Source organism: Macrotis lagotis, chromosome 4, assembly GCF_037893015.1.
Source record: "Macrotis lagotis isolate mMagLag1 chromosome 4, bilby.v1.9.chrom.fasta, whole genome shotgun sequence".
NCBI lineage: Eukaryota > Metazoa > Chordata > Mammalia > Peramelemorphia > Peramelidae > Macrotis > Macrotis lagotis.
Window position 1 is genome coordinate 92,470,649 of NC_133661.1, and position 24,117 is coordinate 92,494,765.

At 36.7% G+C, this 24,117-nt stretch overlaps 1 protein-coding gene across 2 annotated transcripts in view; it reads right to left on the bottom strand.

The window, feature by feature from the left end:
• INPP5F (inositol polyphosphate-5-phosphatase F) overlaps nt 1–24,117 on the bottom strand; it is an 89,252-nt gene that overhangs the window by 2,624 nt on the left and 62,511 nt on the right. Inside the window, exons 8-19 of one of the 2 annotated variants that reach the window (XM_074233516.1) lie at nt 22,509–22,688; nt 17,363–17,430; nt 16,659–16,783; nt 15,761–15,838; nt 14,801–14,921; nt 13,873–14,001; nt 9,225–9,342; nt 6,827–7,025; nt 3,826–3,897; nt 3,584–3,657; nt 1,110–1,238; nt 569–656 (exon numbers count right to left, since the gene is read on the bottom strand). In XM_074233516.1, the coding sequence (XP_074089617.1) occupies nt 569–656; nt 1,110–1,238; nt 3,584–3,657; nt 3,826–3,897; nt 6,827–7,025; nt 9,225–9,342; nt 13,873–14,001; nt 14,801–14,921; nt 15,761–15,838; nt 16,659–16,783; nt 17,363–17,430; nt 22,509–22,688 (1,381 nt within the window). The remainder of the gene's footprint in view (nt 1–568; nt 657–1,109; nt 1,239–3,583; nt 3,658–3,825; nt 3,898–6,826; nt 7,026–9,224; nt 9,343–13,872; nt 14,002–14,800; nt 14,922–15,760; nt 15,839–16,658; nt 16,784–17,362; nt 17,431–22,508; nt 22,689–24,117) is intronic. The other variant, XM_074233517.1, reaches the window with a different exon arrangement.

A 24,117-nucleotide genomic window follows, 5' to 3' on the forward strand; every position in this document is an offset into this window, starting at 1 on the left:
TGCCTTAGAGCAAAAACAAAAAAAAAAAATTGGGATTGGAACCTGAAGCCCTAAATGTCAAGTCATTTTACCTATATATAATCTTTGATTTTATGATCTATGAACTTTCACAGGGTTTCAGGTAAGAACAAACAAAATAATGAGCACTTAAAAAATAAATTATTCTCATCGGCATTATATTAATCCTTAACACCAGAGAGGAAGACTTTTTGCAATAGCAAAATAGCAACCATTACATGGAAGGAAAGTATTTTGGGCAAAACTTCTCCCACAATTTGAAAAAGTAGCATTGCCCAAACCTTATTTTGTAAAAACTTGGCATTATGAAGAATGTTAATTTGGGTCCTAAAATAATATTTAATCGATAGTTTTTTGTGCTGAAAATATTGTATACCTATAAAGTCTTCTAAAGCAGCTGGGCAAAGGCTAAAGAATCAATATTTCTTTTCTTTAGAAGTCTGAGAAAATATATGCCTACATACATACATACATACATACAGATATTTAAAACTTGCCACTTTTTCTAGTAACCCTAAAAAGGGATGGAGGAACAAGTAAAATCACTCACCTCTCAAGTTTTTTCTCAATGATGGGTACATCTAAACCCATGGCTTGCTTGGTGATCTGTAGCATCTCTGCAATGCACTGGAGAGTATCTGAAACCCAATTTACAGCCTGTCAGCCTCCAAAATTCACACTTTAAAACAAGGCAATCTGACCTAAAATGCTACCCAGTCTCCAGATCTCTTTTTAAAAAACCCTTTATCCCCATTAAAAAAAAGTCCCAAAACAATGAAAGATCATTATAGAAGGTGTCCCACAAAAGTCCTCAAGCTGCCTGGACAGCTTAAATCTCTACCCACCTTCAACCTTAAGTGCTAAGAGAATTATATCCTGACTTTTGTATTAAAAGGAATGTGGGAATGTGCTTGCAATTACTTTTGCTACTGAGTATTTCAAACTGAGAATTTTCATCACAGATTATGTCACTATAATCCATGTCCAACATCTGAGACCTTTTAAAGATTGATTCCTGCCTCAGCATAAACCATCATCTCAGGCCCTCCCTCAATGCCCATTCAGAATGCAGATACAATTTCTCTTATTACCTTTTCCATCTTCTTCTGGGTTACGCACCACTGCTCGAAGGGTATGGAAATAGCCACCTGTCTCTTTATATTTATAATGTAACCTCATGCAGGAAAATTTTGGTTTCCCAAAAAGAGTGGGTTCAGGACCTAGAAATCCCAAATGAACATCATAAATACAGCATAAGGTACCTTTGCATAAAGTACAGTCACCACTGACTTTTTTGTCATTGACCATGCATTCAGAATGCTCTTTACTCAGACAATAAACCCCTCATACACAGTGAGCACAATGCAAAGTGCTGCAGTTGCAGAAGGAAGCAAAAGACCTGCCCAGTCCTTAAGGGGTTCAACAATCTGGGGGGAGGGCGGGGGGGGGAGGAGACAAATAGCAAACATTCTACACATAGGATAAGTAGGAAATAACAGAAAGAAGAGTTAAAACTAAGAAGGAATAGGAAAGGCTTCCTGGAGAAGATGGGATGTAAAGAAATCCAGAAAAGCCAGTAAGTAGAGATAAGGGAGAGGCCATTGGATGGGCATGGGGGGGGGCGGGGAGATAGGCAGAGAATGTGCCCAGAGACAAGAGTTGATGGATCCTGTTGGAAAAAAAGCCAAGTTTTCCAGTGTCCCAGGATCAAGGTGAGTGTGTAATTAGACTAGAAAGGGAGGAGGGGACTCGATGAAGAAGGACTTAGTGTTTGATCATGGAGGCAATAATGGCTTTACTGAACAGGGAGGAGAGGTGCCTGGGTATGTTGTTGAATCTGCCCTTTAGGAAAACCATTTTAGTAATAGAAGGGGAAGACAGACTGAAGTGAGGAGAAATTTAAGGCGGGTAAAGCTACAGCAATAGTCCAGGACAGAAAGGTCAAATTAATAAGTCTTGGAGACAGACTGGATGGAGTAAGTGAGATATAGCAGGATAGGGAGACCCAAAAATGAACAACCACAAAGATGGTCATTAATCCATAGCAGAGCTAAGGAAGCTTTATAGAAAGAAAAGAAGGCAAAGAAGGCCCAGACAGAACTCCATGGAACATTTATGGTTGGTTAGAAGGTATAAGATGGATGAAGATTCAGCAAAGGAAACTAAGAAGGAGTGATCAGATTGATAGGAAAAAAACAAGGAGAGAGCATAATCCCAAAAATCTAGTGAGAAGAAGGCAAAAGGTTAACGGATGGGACAATTGGGACACCATTGTGGTTAATTTAAGAAAAAGCAGTTTTGGTAGATCAGTGAGGGTCCGAAAGTTGATTATAGGGGCAGAGTGAGAGGAGAGAAAGTGAAGGCATGTATTGTAGATGGCCTTTATGTAGGAGGAGAGTTAGTGGGTATGGAAGCAACAGGTGAAGGTTTTTTTGAGAATGGGGGAGATATGGGAATATTCATAGGCAGTACACAGGGGAAGACCAAAATGACTGCAGGGATAACAGTGGGAGCAATCTGCAGGAGGAGATGGAATGGACTGGGATCACTGGTTTAGGTTAGGTTCAGTAAGGAGTAAGACACCTCATCATGTGAGATTGGCTATCAGATGGAGAAGAGGAAGATCATGACAAATGGCCTCAATTTTTCTGTAAAATAGGCAGTTCTCAGTGGAAAGGGTGGGGGAGGGGTGACCATGCGAAGTTATCCAGATGAGGGATGAAAAGGTTTGGAAGAGGTGCTGTGATGAGAAGAGTAAGAGATGAAGGAAAAAAAGTTGATAAGGTTGGTATTGAAGGACTACTTTTATAAGAATAATGAGGGCCCAGTCAAGGTTTATAACAAATTTACTGTGGAACCAATCAAAACATTTGTATATTTTCTACCCTCTTTCTCCTATACAAGAATAAGTGTGAAGATAGTGCATATTGGCAATTGCAATCCAAGACTAAAGCTTGGCAGCAAAATGATAAATATATAAGGACACAAAGAGAGTAGTGTAGAGTTGAATTAGTTCAAGAGGTCAAAGTGGGAGAAAAAGGAGAGAAGGCAGCCTACAGGAACCAAGAGAGAACTGAGTGGTCAAGGAAGTGGAGTCCATGGTGTAGGCAAAGGGTAGGGGTTGCTAAAAAAAGACAGAGGGAAGCCAATGTTATGGTTAGATAGGGAGATTTTAGACTTCTTGAACATGAAGATGACATATTTGTGAAGGAGAGAAAAACTTAACTTCTCACTAGAGAAACTTTCTTCCATAATGATGTTTAAAAAGAAATTTAAATCATTCTGGTCTATTTGGCTCATAAAGTAAAATATTCTGAGATTTATTACAGCATTCAATGAAAAAATACCCACAAATAAACAGTTGGTCACTGTCACCATCACTACAGCTCAGCCTTCAAAATGAATGCAAATAAAGAAATTAAAATTTAATTGCTCAGTTACTGAAAAGTAGAAGAGTCCCCAAAATTCAGAAAGTAGCGTATTGGTTCTAACAGTTATTATATTAGTTGCTAGAACTTGAATAGCCTTTTGAAGAAATAAGATTTAAACAATATTTAAATTTTACCTATTTCTATTTTCTCCAAGTTTTCCAGGCTCAGTCTTTGATACTGATTTACTTTATCAACTTCATCATCATAACTGGATAGAGGAAGTAGAAAAAAGATTAAAATAGAAAATATTCAGCTTGAGTAAATAATAATTCAGAACTTCTAAGAAATTATAAATAACAGAATTTTATAAAAGTGACATTCAATTTAAGAAACCATTTTTTTAAAATTAGAGCTTTTTAATCAATGTACAACTTACTAGGCCACGTAGTATGCAGAGTTAGAAAGCAGTAGCAGCACATCCACATCTTTATGAGTAGCATCAATAAGGCTAAAAAATATGGCAGGGATTAGGGAAACAATTATTTATGACAATCTATATTTCAAGCCAACAAACAGTTTTGCATAAACAACAGATTTTTTTCTAAAATTCTGAGTCTATCCATAAAAACTGATGACTTAATACAATTCTAATTTTTATTCAGTTATCTCCTCATAGACAACTGGCATTTTAGAGGGAAATATGGTAACCTGTGGCTATGATATATATATGATATATGATATATACATATATATACAATATATATATATATATATATATATATATGAATGACTTGAAAAAAGTAGTTAAATATTTGTCAAGTTGTAGAGAAAAGCATGAAGTAGGAGAAAAGTAAGGAGAAAGTGAGAAACTTTTTAAAAAAATTTATTTAAGGCAATGAGGTTAAGTGGCTTGCCCAAGGTCACACAGCTAGGTCATTATTAAGTGTCTGAGACCGGATTTGAACTCAGGTCCTCCTGACCAGAACCAGAGCTTTATCTACTGTGCCACCTAGCTGCCCTGGTTGAAGAACTTGATTGATCGTATTAGTAGTTTGCTCTCTTTCAACTTTATTTTAGTCAACTATTAAATTAAGGGAATTGTTTAGCATTATCCCTTGACTGACAATGGTCAAAGTGAAGAAGCATAATTCTATATTATTCCAACAGAGGCATAAACGTATAGTGCTTGTTTAACATCTATATTTTCAGCTAAAATTTTTCCAAGTTCTTAAGTTGTAGACCAATTTCTTACTTTCCAGCCATAACGGTTTTACAGAGATGAGGCAGTCATTGTTGCATTCTCTCTCACCAGATTGGCACCTTACACTACCTTACCTTGCAGTAACTGAGGGCAAGCTCCTACAGTTCATGTCAGTCATTATTCAATAATCCCTTGCTTTCCTTCTTCTCTTTCCTTCTTTTTTTTTTTTTTAGGTTTTTGCAAGGCAATGGGGTTAAGTGGCTTGCCCAAGGCCACACAGCTAGGTAATTAAGTGTCTGAGGTCTGATTTGAACTCAGGTACTCCTGACTCCAGGGCCGGTGCTCCATCCACTGTACCACTGAGCTGCCCCAATCCCTTGCTTTTCCACTTGCTACCATACAAAACTTAAAATGCACCATAATAATGAAAGGGATGAATAACTGCTCTAAATGATAGTGACTTTTGGTTTTATTTGCAGAAAATTTGTGATGAGATAAACACTAGATGGGGCCAAATAGCTACACTATGAATATCAGGATAAATGCTGCATGCATAGTGATCTGGTCAATGCCACTCAATTTTATTAAAAATAAAATATTCCAAGATCATCTAATACTTTTTCTGTTTTTCAAAAACTTGTAATGTAACTGACTGTTACATTAAGTCTTTAAGGCATATCAAATACAAGCAGTCCTCAATTTATGAACTGGTTATATTCTATTGTAAAACTTTACAGGGGTGGCTAGGTGGCGTAGTGGATAAAGCACTGGCCCTGGAGTCAGGAGTACCTGGGTTCAAATCCGGTCTCAGACAATTAATAATTACCTAGCTATGTGGCCTTGGGCAAGCCACTTAACCCCATTTGCCTTGCAAAAACCTAAAAAAAAACAACAAAAAAAAAACTTTACAAAGGTTTGTAAGCCTTTACAAACCTATTATTTTACCTTTAAAAACTTATGGAAACAGTCTCTGGCTTGCTAACAAAAGACCTTTATGGTGAGCTTATTAGTCTAGAAAAACATTGACTACCAGTGACTTTTGTCTTTTTAATAAAAAAAAAAAGAGGGCAGCTGGGTGGTGCAGTGAACAGAGCACCAGCCTTGGACTCAGGAGGACCTGAGTTCAAATACAGCCTCTAGACACTTAGCAATTGCCTAGCCATGTGACTTTGGGCAAGTCATTTAACCCCATTGCCTTGCCAAAAAAAAAAAAAAAAAATTAACACTACCATTTAATCTAGCTTTAAGATTTTCTTTAGGGGCAGCTAGGTGGCGCAGTGGATAAAAGCATTGGCCCTGGAGTCAGGAGTACCTGGGTTCAAATCCGGCCTCAGACACTTAATAATTATCTAGCTGTGTGGCCTTGGGCAAGCCACTTAACCCCACTGCCTTGCCAAAAAAAAAAAAAAAAGATTTTCTTTAAATACCAACACTGGACAAGGTTAACATATTGAGGTTTTTATAGAGATTGTGAAGGAGGTTTCTAGGTATTTTTGAAGGATTTTTACAGGTTGATGACCTGGTACTCCACGACATAAGTTCATCTCAAAACTTATCTACTTTCTGTTTCTTAAAACAATTGTCACTGGCAATACTACATTTCTCAGGTACGATGAGATTCTTTGAGGTAAAATTCCTGAGTTTATTGCAAAGAAATTAAAAGCAAATATTTGCTTTAGCTCCTTATTCCCTCCTCTGACAGAATACAAAGGTATGGCTTGGTGCAGTGGCTGCTCCAAACGCATCCCCCACTTACAGTTTGTCATGATGCCTCTACTCAAAACCATGGAACTGATGGAATTTTCAAGAGCTAATAATGTTCGGGCAGCATAACCTCCAGAACTGATACCTCCCAGGATGAGGATCTACCAGGACTTGAGTTATGATAGTTCAGACTGATAGAGCTAATTGCACTTTTACATCCTAAGATTGAATTAGTGAAAGTGAGAGGGTGAAAGTACAGCAAAACATTCAAACATTTTCTGAGAAGGATATAGTCAGCAGGTTATCTGTGTGAAGGGAGATCGTGGGAGGACACAACCAGAAAACATGGATCATTTGAAAGGCTTAGGAGCTACCTAAAATGATGTCCCAACCAAGTGATTATAAAGAGCCATGCACCATGCACAGCAGTCCAAACATTTTGTTAACTGAGGAAACACTGCCTATACTGTCTACAAGATACAGCACCAGAAGTTTAAGAAAGGGAATTAGCTGTGGACTAATTCCAACTGACCTTGGGTCACAATCAATAAGGGCCCATCCTCCATGGAATTTTTCATCATCAGGTAACAGTAACTTCATATAGCTCTGTAAAAGTTGGCTAATCAGTTCCTGGTGGCTTCTCTGATTTTCTTTATCCAAAGCTTCATGTTCTTTCTCTTTTGTAAATATGGAATAGAGATCTTCAGTGACAGGAATGCCTTGCATCAAATCTAAGGTAGAAGGTGAGGGAAGAGAGGAGAGGAGAGTGGAAGAAATGTTGGCATAAGTCATTATCTTAGTTTATAATTTGGTAAGAGAATGGAAAACAAGATTAGTTTAATTATCTTTTTAAAAGACAATAGGAAGGTCTGTAATCCCTCAAAATTTATCTTATAAGAAAAATATAAAAAACACATTGAAAATATGCAAATGGTTTGTTAAAAAAACTATAATGGAATCTAACCTTAATAGCTTAAAGATTATGGGGTAAACTAAAAAGCCTAGCTAAGTGGCACCTGGGTCTGGATTTAGGAAGTTCTAAATTCAAATTCAGCATCAGACACTGGGCAAGTCCCTTAATCCTGTTTACCTCAGTTTCCTCATCTATAAAATGAACAGGAGAAGGAAGTGGCAAGCCACTACAGTATATCTGCCAAGAAAACTCCAAATGGGTTTCATGAGTAGGAAACATCCAAAATGAGGGAATAACAACATCAAAATGTAGGGAAAAATAAATTTTAGGACAATAACTAATCTATAAAGACAAGATGATAAAGATTAGCAATATTTACACAAAATTTTTTATATGACAGACAGAAGTCTAAGCATATTAATATATATTCTTCTTGACTTCACAGAAAGTAAACTGGATTACATATTAAAACTTGAATTCAAGTCCCAGCTTCCAATATTTTACAGCTATGGTATCTCAGACCAGTCACTTATGGGCCTGAGCTTATTTATCTAGAAATCAGGTTTTCCTACTTTCAAAGTGTGTGAGAAAAGAGTTTTGTCACTATATAGATATGAATTATCATAGTAACATTCACTCCAAGTGATCTGCTTGGTAATAGTTTTTTTTTTAGACTTTTTACAAGTCAATGGGGTTAAGTGGCTTGCCCAAGGCCACACAGCTAGGTTATTATTAAGTGTCTGCGGCCACATTTGAAATCAGGTACTCCTGACTCCAGGGCCAGTGCTCTATCCACTATGCCACCTAGCCACCTAGCCACCCTGGTAATAGTTTTGAGAGGGGAAAAAACTGTACCTGGCTACAGAAATTTTCCATGGAAAGAAGCCCATAGTAACCAACAAATTTTGTTCAGAGAAGTAAGAGTCCTACTTTCAGACAAGCAATAACCATTTTTGAGCACCTATGGGGGTCAAGCACTGTGTTAAAAATAAATGTACAAAAAAAATTAAAACTACCATTCTTTGCTCTTCAATTGTGTCTGACTGACTCTGTGATTCCATTTTGGAATACATGTAGAATAGACATAAAGCGATCTGGAGAAAGACAACTAAGGAAATCTGAAAAGGAAGCTTTTGAAGGAGACAGCTTGGTGCAGTATACCATACCTACCCAGTAGAAAGGAATGTGTACAACTGAAGTGAGGGACTAATTTGAATTTTATCTTAGAGGCAACTAAGAGCCTCTGAAGCTTCCTGTCCTATCAGAATATCGATTTGCCATCTAGGTGGAAAATAAATTGGAAAAAGAAGAAGAGACTGACAGCAGGAGACCACTTAAGGAAGCTATTGTAGTAAATCAGGTGAGAGGTGAGGAAAACATGAATCTAGGGTAGGTATCTGGGCTGAGAAGAGGCAGATAGGAGGGATGCTGAAGGGGTGAAACTGACAGCGATGAGAAGCGGGAGTGAAAGGGAAGAGGTCTTTGGCATTCAGAGCACCACTGACCTCTTGTACTAAGAAAATGCTAGCATTATTAACAACATGATTAAGTACCCAGGAAAAAAAAAAAGAAAGTGAAGAGTCAGAGACCATAGGTGATTAGAATAATGGTAGTGCTCATAAGAAAAAGAGAGAAGTTGGGGGGGCGGGAAGATAATGACATCTAAGAACTGTATTTCTGCTGACAATTAGGCCATGTAATTTTCATCCTGTGAGGCAATGGCTTGAAACACCTGATTCTGTGTGCCCCAGCCTCCCTGGCTCTGTGGCAATGGAAACAAAAGAGACAGATAGAGACAGATGGTTTATTTTACTAGCAGCAGTCTAGGCAATTAGCATCAACCAACAGTTTAAAAAGAAGGTCATCTCATTTGGAAAGATGGACAACATAAAACACAAGGTATTATAAAGCAAAATGTCAATCCATATTAATATTCTTTGCTTCCCAAGAATGTTCATACAAGAAAGAAATTATCAGACTAGCCATCAGACTATGAAGGAAGGGAAAAGCATCTTACCTATAACCGCTTGTCTATAAGCATCCTTAAAGCGATTCAGGTAATACCTATTAGCAGAATTAACTCCATCTTTCATGACTCCTGCCAACTTCCTTTCACCAGTCCTAGTGAAGTCACCCTATTAGAAGAAAATTTGATTTTGACAATTTAGTAAAACAGATTATAACAAGTGCCAAGATATAAGGTTTAAGAAAATACCAATAGGGCAGCTAGGTGGTGCAGTGGATAGAGCAACAGACCTGAAGTCAGGAGGACCTGAATGGCCTCAGACATTTGATTCTTACTAGCTGTGTGACCTTGGGTAAACTACTTAACCCCATTGCCTCACTGGGAAAAAAAAGAAAATATCAATATAAATCTAAAACCTGTGATACTGAAAACTATATATTCCATAAAGTTTATAACAATGGCTCCTATTAAACATACTTAAAACTTAGAAAAGAAATTCCTCGCCAAGACCAGAAAACATTTTAGGGATCATCTAAACAAATCCTCCCATTTCACATACACTGACATAACCATGGTGGACTAGACTTGTGATTTCACTGGTACAGAGAACTCTCACAGGAGGAAACCTCTACCAGTATATGTCAGCACCTGCACTGTACCCAACAGCAGTCTAAAACACTGGCAGACTAAAGGGTCACTCAGTCAGTGTCAGAGACAGAACTTGGAACCTAAAATCTTCCTGAGGCTGACTGAAATCTACTATACCTCACTGCCTAAGACATATACTTTTCCAAAAAGTTTATATAAAAAGGTTTCAAAGGTTGATTTGTTCTATTCTATGAATGGTCTGGGTATTCCAATATGGGACCATATCATGACTATATACATTGATCTTGCATTTGTTTATCGCCTATAATAAAAAAATATATTTTTAGATTTCTTGCCACCTGTGGCATTCTATAGAATTTCTAGAGACTATTAGTCATCATTTGGTGTTTATAGTAAATACCCCTTTCAAAAGTCCTATTATTCACATAATAGTCAACAAGACAAAATTCTGTTACAGGAGAATTTGGGCTGAATTAGACTGAATTTCTGGTTATATAAAGCCTGCCTGCTCAGTGTCAACAGCTTACAGCTAATTTTATAGCTGTTACAAGTTACCTTGTAAGTATTGGTGATGGAGAGAAGGCTAGAACAACTTGCCTTTCCCTTCCCTTCAGTGCTTCCCAAGAAAGCATCCTCTTTCAGGAAAGAATGAACCCCTCAATGTCAGGGACCACTTGCTATGATGAATTCCAAACTGATCCTCAATAAATCATGTGGACTGAAATGAGGAGGCAGTTTTATATGCCAAGGGATATCCTTTTTTTTTGTTTGTTTTCCTGATGGTTCTCAGAAAACTCCTTCACTTTTCCATCCTTCAGATCATAGGACCTATCTTGTAGTTTGCTAGACAGGAATCAATTAGTAATCCACTGACATTACTTCTGTAGGATTTTTGTTAAAAATTCTGTTATATAAAAGTATAATTTTATTATTTTATTTTCAAGAGACTATTAGTTTCTTTTTTTTTAGGGTTTTTTTTTTTTGCAAGGCAAATGGGGATAAGTGGCTTGCCCAAGGCCACACAGCTAGGTAATTACTAAGTGTCTGAGACCGGATTTGAACCCAGGTACTCCTGACTCCAAGGCCGGTGCTTTATCCACTATACCACCTAGCGGCCCCAGAAGTAGAATTTTAAAAAATATTTGAATACTAACAATTTCCACTAGTTTTCATTTGAGTAACAAGGCTTTTCTACTCATTGAGCTAATAACTTCTTTCCCAATCATATTTAAAAATTATGTTCCAAATTCTCTGCATCCTGCCCCTCCCTCAACCTGAGAGAAGCAAAAGAAAAATAATGCCAACTACATTGTAAAGTCATAATACATCTCTTCCTTAAGCAAAACTGTGTCTGTTTTGTGGAGTACTTTACAGAACTACTTCATTCGATAAAATCTACACACATTCAAGAAGGGTCCTCTTATCCACAAACAAAAAAAAACCAACCCCCCCCCAAAAAAAACTCAAGGAGATGGGCAATGCAAATTGCTACTGCTCAGTGACTAGCCTCAAAATTATCCAAAGCATTAGTTTTTGATGCATACCTAAGTTTTGATGTGACTTCATCAAAAAAAATTTCATAGAGAAAGATCGGGGCGGGGGGGGGAGCTCAGAGTCAAGATGACAGAGTGCCAGAGGAAGAGGAAGCAGTAAAGCCTAGATTCCTATTAAATCTCCTCCATAAAGACCCAGAAAACAGCTTAAAGGAATTCTGATTAGGAACTCACGAAAAAGTCATGTGAATACCTTCTTCCAATCGAGGGTGGCCTTAGGGAGAGAGATAGGGTAGAGCATTCCAGCCCCAGGAACTGAAAGACAGTGATCCTAGAGGATCTTGGAACTGGCATCAGCACTGGCTGAAGGACTGGTTGCCATCTGGTCACTGTTACACAGCAAGAGTGAAGTAACAGGGATCAAGTTGTAGAAGCAAAACTTAGCTAGGTGGCTCTGATCCTAGGAGCAGAGGAGGGACTCAGTGTAGAAGCCTGCCCTGGAATAACCAGAGTAAGAGTCCTGGGTCAAAGAGGAGCCAGCAGTTTAATCACTGAGTCTACAGAGCCTCTCAGCAAGCTATGAGCAGATGAGTCTGGCAGTAGCTTACTGAAACCACCAAAAAAAGATGCCAAACCTGAGTCAGGAACCTGCAGAGATGAGACCAGTGAAAAGGTTACTAGGATTCTCTGGGAGCACTGAAAGTTTGCTATTTCACAGCCTGAGCTGGGAAAACAGCAGAAAGATTTAAGAGGTGAGAAACTCAGGCCAAACATCTCCCCCTCCCCTTCCCCCCCAAAAAAAAGTAGAACCCAGCACTATCTAAAGTCAAGAGTTAGGCTGGAAGAATGAACAAATGAAAAAAGAACACAAGTAAAGAACTACAGTGGTGAAAGGGAAGCTAATTGCTCAGTCACAGAAGAGAGTAATGTGAAAACATCTGCAAGCAAAGTCTTAAAAAAAATTCAACTTGAACAAAATTGATTAGGAAGACAGGATTGCATTTCAGAAACTGTCTAACCACAATTAATGACCTCAAGCTGTTCCCAGGTATTAAAAAAACACCAACATTTTCCCAGTGAAGCTATATATAACTTAAGTAATGAAGTGCAAGTAACCAAAAGGACAATAGAAGGGAGAGGTTGTAGGCGTAAATAAATTCCAACACATTCCCAACCATGACCTGACGTTGCTGCAGTTAAAATAATATCAAAAAAGAATGATCAACAATGGGCCACTGCCATGAAGAAAAGCAAGGAGTAATGGATGAACAATCCCAAATGGTAAAAGGCCTGGTGTAAAGTCTTAAAGGATGTATAGGAAGGTGACATAAAAATAGAAAAGCTGAGGTATAATCTGTACAGGTGAAGGGAATAAACACATTGGTAAGAACACAGTCACTAAAGTATCAAAGTGCAGTTTCATAAAAATTCTTTACAAATAGTAATTTTACTTGGAGAAAAAAAAGTATGATTTGAATAAAAAATAATTTATCCATTAAAACCCTAGTAAGCCATGTACTTAGGGATAGAAATTACAAAGATAAAAATGAAACCCCTTAAAAATTATCTATAAAGGAAAAAATATCTATAAAAAGATTGAATGAAAGAAGAGAATATCTGCCTAGGAAATCAAAGAAGGCAAATGTGAGCATATATGATTTGAAGAATGGGTAGACTATTAGCAAAGACATGAAGATAAGAAAACACAAAACATTCAAAAAATGGTGGTGGTTTGAGGAAATATGAAATGTGCAGAAAAGTAGACTGAAATCAGCTGATGATGCCAGGGTAATTAAATTGGCCATTACTGGGTACATAATAGGAAGTCACAAGGTTTTTGAAAGGGGAAAGGCAAAGAAGAAAGGAAGAACAAAATCAGTAATGCCTCAAAAAAGATGTGTGACAATGGTCCTGTAGGAAAGAGAATGAAAAGAGGAGTATCAGTCAAAAGGCCACAGAACAAATAAGAGATATTAGTAGAGAATTAACTTAAGAAGAAACTGAAAGAGGAGCTGAATTCCTTTGAATTTGGTATCTCATTATATGGGAGTTGGAGAAAGGAATAAGACACAGATTGTTCTGAGTCTTTGAACATAAGTGATGTTGAAAAATTGTGGGACCTTTAATAGAAATGAGGATGTTAGGAGAAGTTGGTTTTGGGGAACATTGGTTAAGTCCCAATTTTTTTAATTTGAGGAGATATTAAAGCATGTAGGTGGAAATATCTAGTAGGTATTCTGAAATGTGGGACTGCTGTCCAGGAAAGAATGAAAATAGATTCATGAGCAATCTCCATAAATGTGATTAACTAAATTATTGGGAGTATACAGGATTGTGGAGATGTTTGACATTTAATAAATACAAAAAACAAGGAAAGAAAAAAGGAAGAGTCAGAAAGAGAGGAAGAGAATCAGGAGTTCAACTGATTACACAGGACATATTTGATTTTTACACTTAAGTCTGTCACTTGAGTGTTTTGGAATGTCCAAAGACCACAACATAGGAAAAAACTCATGCAAACATAATATTTTCAAAAGTTTCTTCTTAATAGCTTTGGATAAATGATGGCCAAATTCATATCGCTTTAAAAAAAATACCTTCAAAGCTGCTGTTCCAGCATATTGTCTGCTTATAGAATCACCATTATTCGCCCACATTATCTGGTAGATTCGATTGCATTTCATTGGCAATGGTTGCTCAGGGGGCATCACACCTAATTTCTTTAGCTAAAGATTTAAAATAAAGTAATTTGATTAGGTGCAAAGTACCCTTGGGATAGAATACAAAAAACACAAAGCCCATACAAAATTAAGCACTTTTAAAGAAATAGCATTATCTTTTTAAAATTGCAAGAAATGTAACACTTGTCAATGATGTCTAAACAAAATACTTGGAATGGCTTCATGTAGTTTTTGGATGAAGGTTCACACAATATTTCACTTCAACAAATTTAAACAGCAGGAACAACAGACTATCAATGTGAAATGAAAACAAAATGACTATATGACACTTTGAAAAACAGCTGGCATGTTTCAAAATGTCAAGATTTGCATCTCTGAAATTAATACTTATAAAAATGTCACTTTTTTTCAGTATGAGGTTCTTTCACTGTAGAGCTGTAACAATTTTTTTCTTTTCACACAGAAGAACCAATTGATTCATGAAGGAATCCTTGGATTCACCTAATTTGAAACCCCTTCCCCTTGTAAGTTAAGAAAAATAAAGATCAGGGCAGTTAGGTGCACAAAGGAGAGAGCACTGACTGTGGAGTCACAAGGATCTGAGTTCAAATCCCACCTCAGTCCCTTGATACTTACTCTAGCTGTATGACCTTGGGCAAGTCATTTAATCCCAATGGTCTACAAAAACCAAGAAAAATAAAGATCAAAAAGTCTAAATTCCTATTAAGACATCAGTAACTAAGCCAGTATTTAAACTAAAGTTAGGTTATGACTTCAATACCAGTGATTTTTGTAACACAATTCAATTAACTAGGAAAAAAATTAATATCAAATATAAGCATACCTGCTGTTCCATGACCACTCTTGCAATAGCAGCTTGTACCACATTTGTACGATCCAAGCAGTCCATGCAATTAACTCGAAAAATCCCTTCCTGTTTACATATTACCCCTGCTTGATCAACCCTTCAAAAAAAATCAGAGGAAGATGTTTTAGAAATATTTAGTGTAATTTTCTGCAAATTTGTCACTTTGTAATAGATTAAATTTGTTTCTAGAAATTAATGAATTGTTTCAAGCTATGATTATAAGTTTGGAAAGGAATTCAATGATTATCTCACTCCTTTCTACTGATTTCAAGTATAAGATCACTTACCTCATCTTGAGACTACTGCAACCTAATTTACTCCTTTACTGAAGATGTCTAAGAAATTAAATGGTTTTCTTTTCCTAACTTCTTCCTATAATCAACAGGCCTTTGGGATGTCCAATCTAAATTTCCCATGACAAGTCAATTTTCCTTAATCTTCTGTCAATATTCACTTAGTTGACGCTATTTAATGAGCCATCTACTATCTACAAGCCATGGGAATAAATATTTCCCATGATATAGCTTGTCAGTGGACAATGAACAACACTAACATCATCCTTTTCATTAAAATTTTAATGTGGTGTTTTTAATTTCTTAGTTATGCCTCTTCATTTGATAGAATGAAGAAAATATGGATTAAGAAATAATACTCTAAGTCAATCTATTTTCATTTAATAATACCTGGACAGATTTAGACACTCAAAAAAAAAGCAGTGAAATTTAGATGCTTAAACCATTTTTATACATCTAACTTATGACTTCTGCCCCAAAAATAAAATAATTAAATTTTTAAGAATACACAAGAAAAGGATGAGACTTGGAGGACCAAATAAATTCTCACCCAATAAGCTACACTTAGTGTTTATTAGCTTCAAAAGGCATAAATTTTAGAATCTTGAAAAAAAAAAAGTTAGCTTTGTTAAATAACACCTACCAACACCACTTCATGTCCAGAATAATGTCATGAATAGCATCCGTTAGGGTCTGAACATTCTCAAATTTCATTCCTCGGCTAAAACACATCAAAAAACATTTTATTTAAAATTCTAACTGGTAAGGTTTTTTAACATTAAAATATTAATATGAAATATGTAAACTATAATACATATATGCAACAACAATAAATTACATAAACATTTAAAGACAGTTTTTAAGGTTACAGTTTCTAAAAACCCATGAACTACATTAAAACAGTTATGTTAGGTAATTTACGCTGTTCTGACTGATCTAACATCACCCTATTAACGATATGAATTATTAGTATAATTACTGCATAAAACTGTACAAGTTAGCCAGAGTCAGAGCTATAAATTTAATAATACAAAACTGTTTTGCATAGATTTTTTTCTCAAAGCGAATGGAAGTAAGTTTTATACTGGATTAGAAGTTTTAAAAATAGGTAGGCCAGGGTGATTTTGTACAGAAAGGAATTAAAAATTTTCCCCAAAAGTACAAAGAGACTTCCAGAATCTTAGTAGAAAAAAGTGTGTGTGCGCACACACACACACACACACACACACACACACACACACCCCATACTCCTTTCTAAACCATTTTAAGATAAGAAAATATAACTATGGAATAAGGACAAATAATAAAAAAATTAAAACTGTTTAGGTGGAAGTCAAATTTAAAAAATTTGTCCTAGGGTTAAAAAGAAATATTATTTCCCATTAAATAGAAGTACCTCAGATTGAAAGAATGTTAGAAATGGAGAGGACCAATCTTTTATTTTGTAAATTGAGATAATTGCAAGTTAGTAAAACTAACTTTTGATCACACAAGCACTTATACTCCAGTGAATAAAGAACATTTCAAGGAAGTAACCTTACCAATGTTCATGAAAGTCAAATGAAACATAAGTAAGATTTGAGTTGTTGAAAAGCAACACCTGCTTGAGGTAAGCATCTCCAATAATCTTTTCTCTTCCTGCTTGATCTACCAAATTAATGATAACCTGTTAAAGAAAGGAAAGGGGAAAAAAGGTAAGACAAAAGTAAGATTTTACTAAATCTTTGAAACTTGAGTTCACATCCCTACTCAATAGTATTTTTTAATGGAAGAATTGTTTTCCTGAGGTATAACTTATGAAATTAATTCATGCTAGTAACAACTTTTTTTCCTATGCAATCATAAAAATGCATATTTATAAGATTCTATCACTATATCATTTACAATATTCAAACAGCTTGCTTGCTGGACCTACAAATAATCTTTATTTATTTATTTTTTTTGCAAGGCAAACGGGGTTAAGTGGCTTGCCCAAGGCCACACAGCTAGGTAATTATTAAGTGTCTGAGACCGGATTTGAACCCAGGTACTCCTGACTCCAGGGCCAGTGCTTTATCCACTACGCCACCTAGCCGCCCCTATAAATAATCTTTAAAGCATATTACGAATTCAGTTTCAATGTGCTTCTAGTATTTAATGGATAATAGATAAGTTTTCTAAAATTAGTAAAGTAAGTAGTAAAGTTAGTGAAGTAATATATTTTTAAACATGGAAAAAAAAGTGTTAACTAGATTTCAAAGCCAACCTGTTTTTTGTAAATTTTCAATTGTTCTTCAAAATGAGCTGAGAAATAGGCAACTGTTTCCTTTTCATCTACAAAAAAAAGAAAAAATTTTTCTCACCAAATTTTCTCCTTTTCATCTACAAACAAGAAAAATAGAAATTTCTCACCATTTTCTGTGTTATATGTCTATATCTATATATTTACACACACACACACACACACACACACACACACACACACACACATAGAGAGAGAGAGAGATTATGTTTCCATCTTTAACCATTTCCCTTGAGATATCAGCCAACAAACATTTATTTAAAACATTTTTCACTGTGCAAGGAGCTAGGTATACAAATTCAAGCAAAGAGAAAGATAGTCCTGACTTCAAGAAGTTTATATTCTACCAGGGGAAGACAACACAGAAAAGGGAACTGAAAGTGTATGTCATATGGAACTGGAAGGTACTCCAAAATAAGAGATGATAGCCAAGGTCTAAAAGTCTGAAGCAGAACTGAGAGAGGAATGAAGGTGGCCAGAGGGCTGCCTTTCTGAAAATAGAGGTTCTGAGAGGAAAAGGGGGCTACAAGAGTAGAATGAGGTGTCAAGGTAAGAAGGCCACAGGACCATAAGGGGTAAAAAGTCAATGGTCATAGGATTTACAGCTAGAAGGAAACCAATACTAATAATAGATAGCAGTCACCAGACATGGATCAAGTATGTGGCAGATATTGTGCTAAGCACGGCTATACAAGCAGAAGCAAAAGATAAGCCCTGGCCTTGTATGTGAGATCAATAAGAAATAATTAACAGAGGGAAGGCATCAGGAGGATGTAAAAGGTAGGATTTTTTGGTGGAACTTGAAGGAAATTCAAGGGAACCAAGAAGTAGGGATAAGGAAGGAGAGAATTCCAGGTTTTGGTAAAAGCCAGAAAAAAATGCTAGGAACTGAAAGTCCACTGTGTTATTTGTAGAACAGCAGCAAAGAAGTTAGTGCTACTCATCAAAAAACTATGTGGGGAAGGCAGAGGTGTAAGAAAACTGGAAAGGGAGGTAGGAGTGCACTAGGTTATAAAGGGCTTTAAACACCAAGCAGAGAATTTTGTATTTGATCCTGGATGTAATAAAGTGATTTGGTCAGACCTGTGCTTTAGGAAAATTCCTTTGGCAGCAGAATGAAGACTAGATTGGAGTGGAGACTAGGGGCAGGCAGATCCACCATCAGGTTATTACAATGGTCCAGGTATGAGGTTATCAGAGTCTGAGCCAGAGGGATGGCAGGGTTAGAAGAGAGAAGGGAGATGCCAGAGACAGACTGAATATGAAGGATGAAAGACAGTGAGGAGCAGAGAATAACACCTAGATTGTGAGCTTGAAGGATACAAATGATGGTGATGCTCTTCATTGCAAAAAGGTGGGATAAGTTTAAGATATAGTATATTTTTAATTGGAACATCCTGAGTTTAAGATATATACTGGACACTGAATTTGAGAGATCAGGAAGGTATCTGGAGATGTGAGACAGAAGGTCAGCAGAAAAAGGAGGGTTGGAAAAGCAGATTTGAGACCTGTCAGCATAGAGATGATCCATAGGAGTGGATGAGATCACCAAGGAAAATAATACAGGAATGAAAGAAGGCCTCAGATAGAGCCCTAAGTGATACTATTGGTTAGTGGATATGACTTAGATGAGATCCCAGCTAATCAATATGTTCAGATAAGTAGGAGAAGCAGGAAGAATGATGACTCAAAAACCTAGAGGAAAGAGTATTAAGAGGGTGGTCAACAATGCCAAAGGTTACAGACAGGTAGAGAAGTATGAATCATGAGATCTGATTAAGGGGATCATCAGTAAGAACAGTTTCAGTGGAATGATGATAGAAGAAACTGTATTGTAGGGGTTAAGAAGAGAATGAGATGAAAGGAAGGGGAGGTCCCTGTTGCAGATAGTCTATATTTGAATTTTAGGGACAAAGGGAAGAAGGAGAGTTCATGGAGATACAAGGATTCAGTGAGGACTTTTTAATGATGAAAGAAGACATGGGTATGTTTGTGGGTGGTAGAGAAGAAGGCAGTTGACTTGGAGGGATTGAAGATACTTGAGAACATGGTTGAGAGAGGAGGTGGAGAAATGATGGAATTGTGCATGTCGAGTGGTTTGCTTTCATAAGAAGGACCACTTCTCCATAGGAGATAAGTGTGAAGGAGATACAGAGAGATGGCATCTAAGTGATATGAGATGAAGAAGGAAGAGAGAGTCTCAATTTTTCTGTAAAATATAAGGAAAGATTCTTAGCCAAGAGGGAAGGGGAGTCAAGGGAGGCTTGGAAGAGGCACTGTGAAAAGTGAGCAAACTGAGGGAATGAACTGTTAGTGTTTCAGTGTCAATATGTAAAATGAAGTCCCTTATTATAAAAGAAGGAGATGAAGAGAGAAAGATGAGGAAGGTAGTGAGTTTATTAAGAAAAGGAGGGGATGGCTAGGTGGTGCAGTAGACAGAGCACTGGCCCTGGAGCCAGGAGTACCTGAGTTCAAATTAGGCCTCAGACACTTAATAATTACCTAGCTGTGTGGCCTTCAGCAAGTCACTTAACCCCATTGCCTTGCAAAAACTTAAAAAAAAAAAAGGAGAAAGTGGAATAAAGAGAAGTATACAAGTACTGCCTAGTAGTGAAAGCCCAAGTGAGGTTGTATGTCTACTTTTAATGGTTGTATGATTTTCACCACCTTTGTTCAGTAAAATATGTACAGGAATAATGGAGGGGGATTGCAGAAGTGATTCAGGGCTAGGGCTTGGCAGGGTACAATTGGTGATAAGACAAAGGGGCCAGGGACTCAAGAGTGGTTGATGTTGGTTCATCAAAGGATCAAGATGAGGAAGGAGGAAAAAAATGACTATGCAGGAGTGTAGCATAGGGAAAAACTGAGGAATTAAGGTATTGCTATGGTAAGGCAGAGGGAGAAGTGGAATTATAAAGGAATTTCAAAGTTTTATATATATATATATAAAACTTTGAAATTAATATATATATATGACAATGATCAAGAGAAATTTTCATGATAATGCTCTATTACTATCAAGTGAGAAATAAAACAAAATATATATCCTTGCTAAATGTTTACACTATAGCTATGAAGGATTTTTAGCACAGAGGTCAAATGAAAATAGGAATCCCTAACAATGATGAGGTATTCCAGATGTCCAATATGCCAACAATATGTAAATATCAAGGTTCAATACACTGTAAAGAGCTTCCTAAATGAAATACATAAACACTCAAAAGTGCTCAATTTGAAACTGTCCACTCTAGGAAGTGCAGTAGGAGAAAATTCAAAGGGAAACTCCGTTTCTTCCAGTTCTAGCTCTCAAATGAATGAAAAATCACTGATGGACTTTCTACAAATCACTGTGCTACATACTGAAGATATAAATTCTTTTCAAAAAGTCAAATGGGGAGTGGAGTCAAGATAGCAGCATGAAGGCACGATTTCCCTGAAACTCCTTCCCCCCAAAAGTCATCAAATTATGACTCTAGTCGAAATTTAGAGGGGAAGAACCCTGAGTGTATACAATTTCCCAGTCCAAGACCACTGAGAAGTTCCACAGGAAAGATGTGTTTCACTAGAACTGGGGATTAGGAAAAAAGCTGCGGCCCCAGCACAGTGCAGCACAGCCCAGGGATCACCAGGAACAGCTTGAAGGGTAAGTGAGAGAACTCTGCTGCACCAGAGTGCGGGGAGCACTGGCCTCAGGACAGCCCTGTGGTGAGAACCTGCAGAGGGAATCAGGGAAGCCAGTTTGCCATCCAAAGATGGTAAGGGGGGGTAGGGGGAGATTGTAGAAATCTCTCTGCTCTCCCTGGGCAGGACTCTGCTGTTTGCCCACTCTCAGACCAGGTTGCAATTTGGGTTTCCATGCTAAGATAGCAGAGCAAGGACCCTCCTCAGAGCTCCAGGGCAGAGGGGAGTGCCTGTGGTCATCTACATATCAAAGCACAGGTAAGACAGCATAAGACCTTGAAGGAATAAAGGTCCCAAGGGTATCCCAAAAAGCTCCCAAAGCCTTGGAAGTGCAGTAAACTAGACTTACACTGAGGAAATGAACAAACAAAAAAAGAAGACTCTGGCCAAAGAAAATTACTTTGGTCTCATAGAAAATTCAGATGACAAAAGCATAGCTTTTGTATTCAAAATCTCCAAGAGAAATAGGAAGTGGGCTCAGGCAATGGATGAACTCAAAAAAGACTTGAGTAATTAAGGGAGGTGGAGGAAAATTTGGGAGAAGAAATGAGAGCAATGCAGATAAATCATGAAAAACCAAATCAGCAGTTTGGTGAAAGAAATACAAAAAAATACTGAAGAAAATAATATGTTAAAAACCAGTTTAGACCAAATGGGAAAAGTAACACAAAAGGCAAATGAGGAGAAGAATGTCTTAAAAAGCAGAACTGGCCAGCTGGAAAAGGGGATAAAAAAAACTCTCTGAAGAAAATAACTTCTTCAAATGCAGAATGGAACTAAAGGAAGCTGATGACTTTCCAAGAAAACAGGAAGAAACAAAACTCTTCCCAAAAAAGGTAAAAAAGTAGAAGAAAATGTGAAATATCTCATGGGAAAAACAATTGACCTTGAAAACAGATCCATGAGAAATAATTTTTTTTTAGGTTTTTGCAAGGCAAATGGGGTTAAGTGGCTTGCTCGAGGCCACACAGCTAGGTAATTATTAAGTGTCTGAGACCGGATTTGAACCCAGGTACTCCTGACTCCAAGGCCGGTGCTTTATCCACTACACCACCTAGCTGCCCCCAGGAGAAATAATTTAAAAATTATTGGGCTACCTGAAAGTCACAACCAGGAAAAGCACCTAGACTTTATTTTTCAAGAAATAATACAGCAAAATTGCCCTAAGATCCTAGAAGCAGAGGGTCAAACTTAAGATCATTACAAAAAGCTTTCTCTTCATCTGTATTTGCTAGTCAAGAGAATTTTAAGAATTTAAGTTGAGATTTTAATTATCCTTTAATTATCCATCCTACCTTACACAATGACATAATGCAATGATTTTTTTTTGTTTTAATTCAGTAATCTGAAAGATCAAATACAAAAGTCTGAACTTTTAAAATTCACTTTCTAATACTGTTGACAGACCACAGATACCTGACCTACTTACTTTTGTCTAACCGTGGTCGTGGATTATACCGATACCCAACCTGGCTCCAAAAAACAGGAACAGAGCCTCGTGTCTGAATAAATGACAATGTGTGATTATGGACATGAATTAATTGCTCAGTCTCTACATAATTTGCAACATTTCCATTTTTATCAACTCCTCTTCGTTTATATCGCATCCCTGTGAGATGACAAAAAGAAAAAAAAATTAATATTTTAAAGAATTAAATGGAAGGTCTTCAGTTTCATTTAAGCAATTCCCAACCCAGGGGATCTGAGCATTTTTTGTGTCATAAATCCCTGTGGTAGTCTGGCAAAGGCCCTTCTCAGAATAATGAAAACCCTGAAAATAATCACAGACTCACAAACCTCAGTTTCTTTCTTATAATTTCCTTCTTATCAATTTATCTAATTATCTGTAAAGGTAATTTTCAACAATCTTGTTTTGGATTTTCTGGTAAGGCAAATAGGGTTAAGTGACTTGCAGTATTAAGAGTCTGAGAACTGATTTGAACTATCTGCTCCCAAATACATTTTTGTAACATTTTCTCCCTCCCTCTACCCTCAGATAACAAGCAATCTTATATAGCTTATACATATACAAACATGTTATACATATTTCCATATTAGTCACTATGAAAAAAGAATCAGAATAAAAGTGGAAAATACCACAAGGAAAAAGCAAAAGCAAAAAAATTTTTAAGGTGAAAATGATAGATATGCTTTGATTTGCAATCTGATTCCATAGTTCTTTCCCTAGATGTGGATGGTATTTCCCAATGTAAGTCTTTTGGAATTATCTTTAATCACTGTATAGAAAAGCAAAGTCTATCATAGTTGAACACAGAACAATGCTGGAGTTAAGGTGAAAAATGTTGTCCTGGTTCTCACTTCACTCAGCATCAGTTCACATAAGTCTTTGCAAGATTTTTCTGAAATTTGCCTGCTCATCATTTATTGTGGAGCAAAAAAAAAAAAAAATCCATTATATTTTCATATCACAACTTGTTCAGCCCAATTGATGGACATTCCCTCCATTTCCAGTTCTCTGCCACCACAAAATAGAGCTGCTATAAATATTTTTGTACATATATGTTCTTTTCCCTTTTTTTATATAAATCTCTTTAGGATATAGGCCTAGTAGTGATATCTCTGAGGCAGTGGGAATGTCCAGTTTTATTGCCCTTTGAGTACAGTTCCAAATTGCTCTCCAGAATGTCCTTTCACATAGTTTCAATGACACTGTAGAAATCATCTTAGGGTTCATTTTCTAGAATTATTATCAGATTACCCCCCAAAAGTAATCTGAAAGGCAAATTCTTTCATTTTAGGTATTGGGTTCCTCCTTACATTTCTTATTTCACTTCTTTGCATCTATCACATTTTATTTGCATACCTGTGTGTGTATAAACATATAAGGATAAAGGTATGTTTTGCTAGCTTTCTAACCCAAGCACTTAGCACAGTTCCTTCCTTATACACAGTAAACACTTAGACAAGAAAACATTTGTTGAGTTTCTACTATGATCAAAGATTGCTTAGAAGCATTAGCATTTATTTTGCAAATACATACCAATTTAATTTCCTGTAGTTAACTAATTTGCTTATTT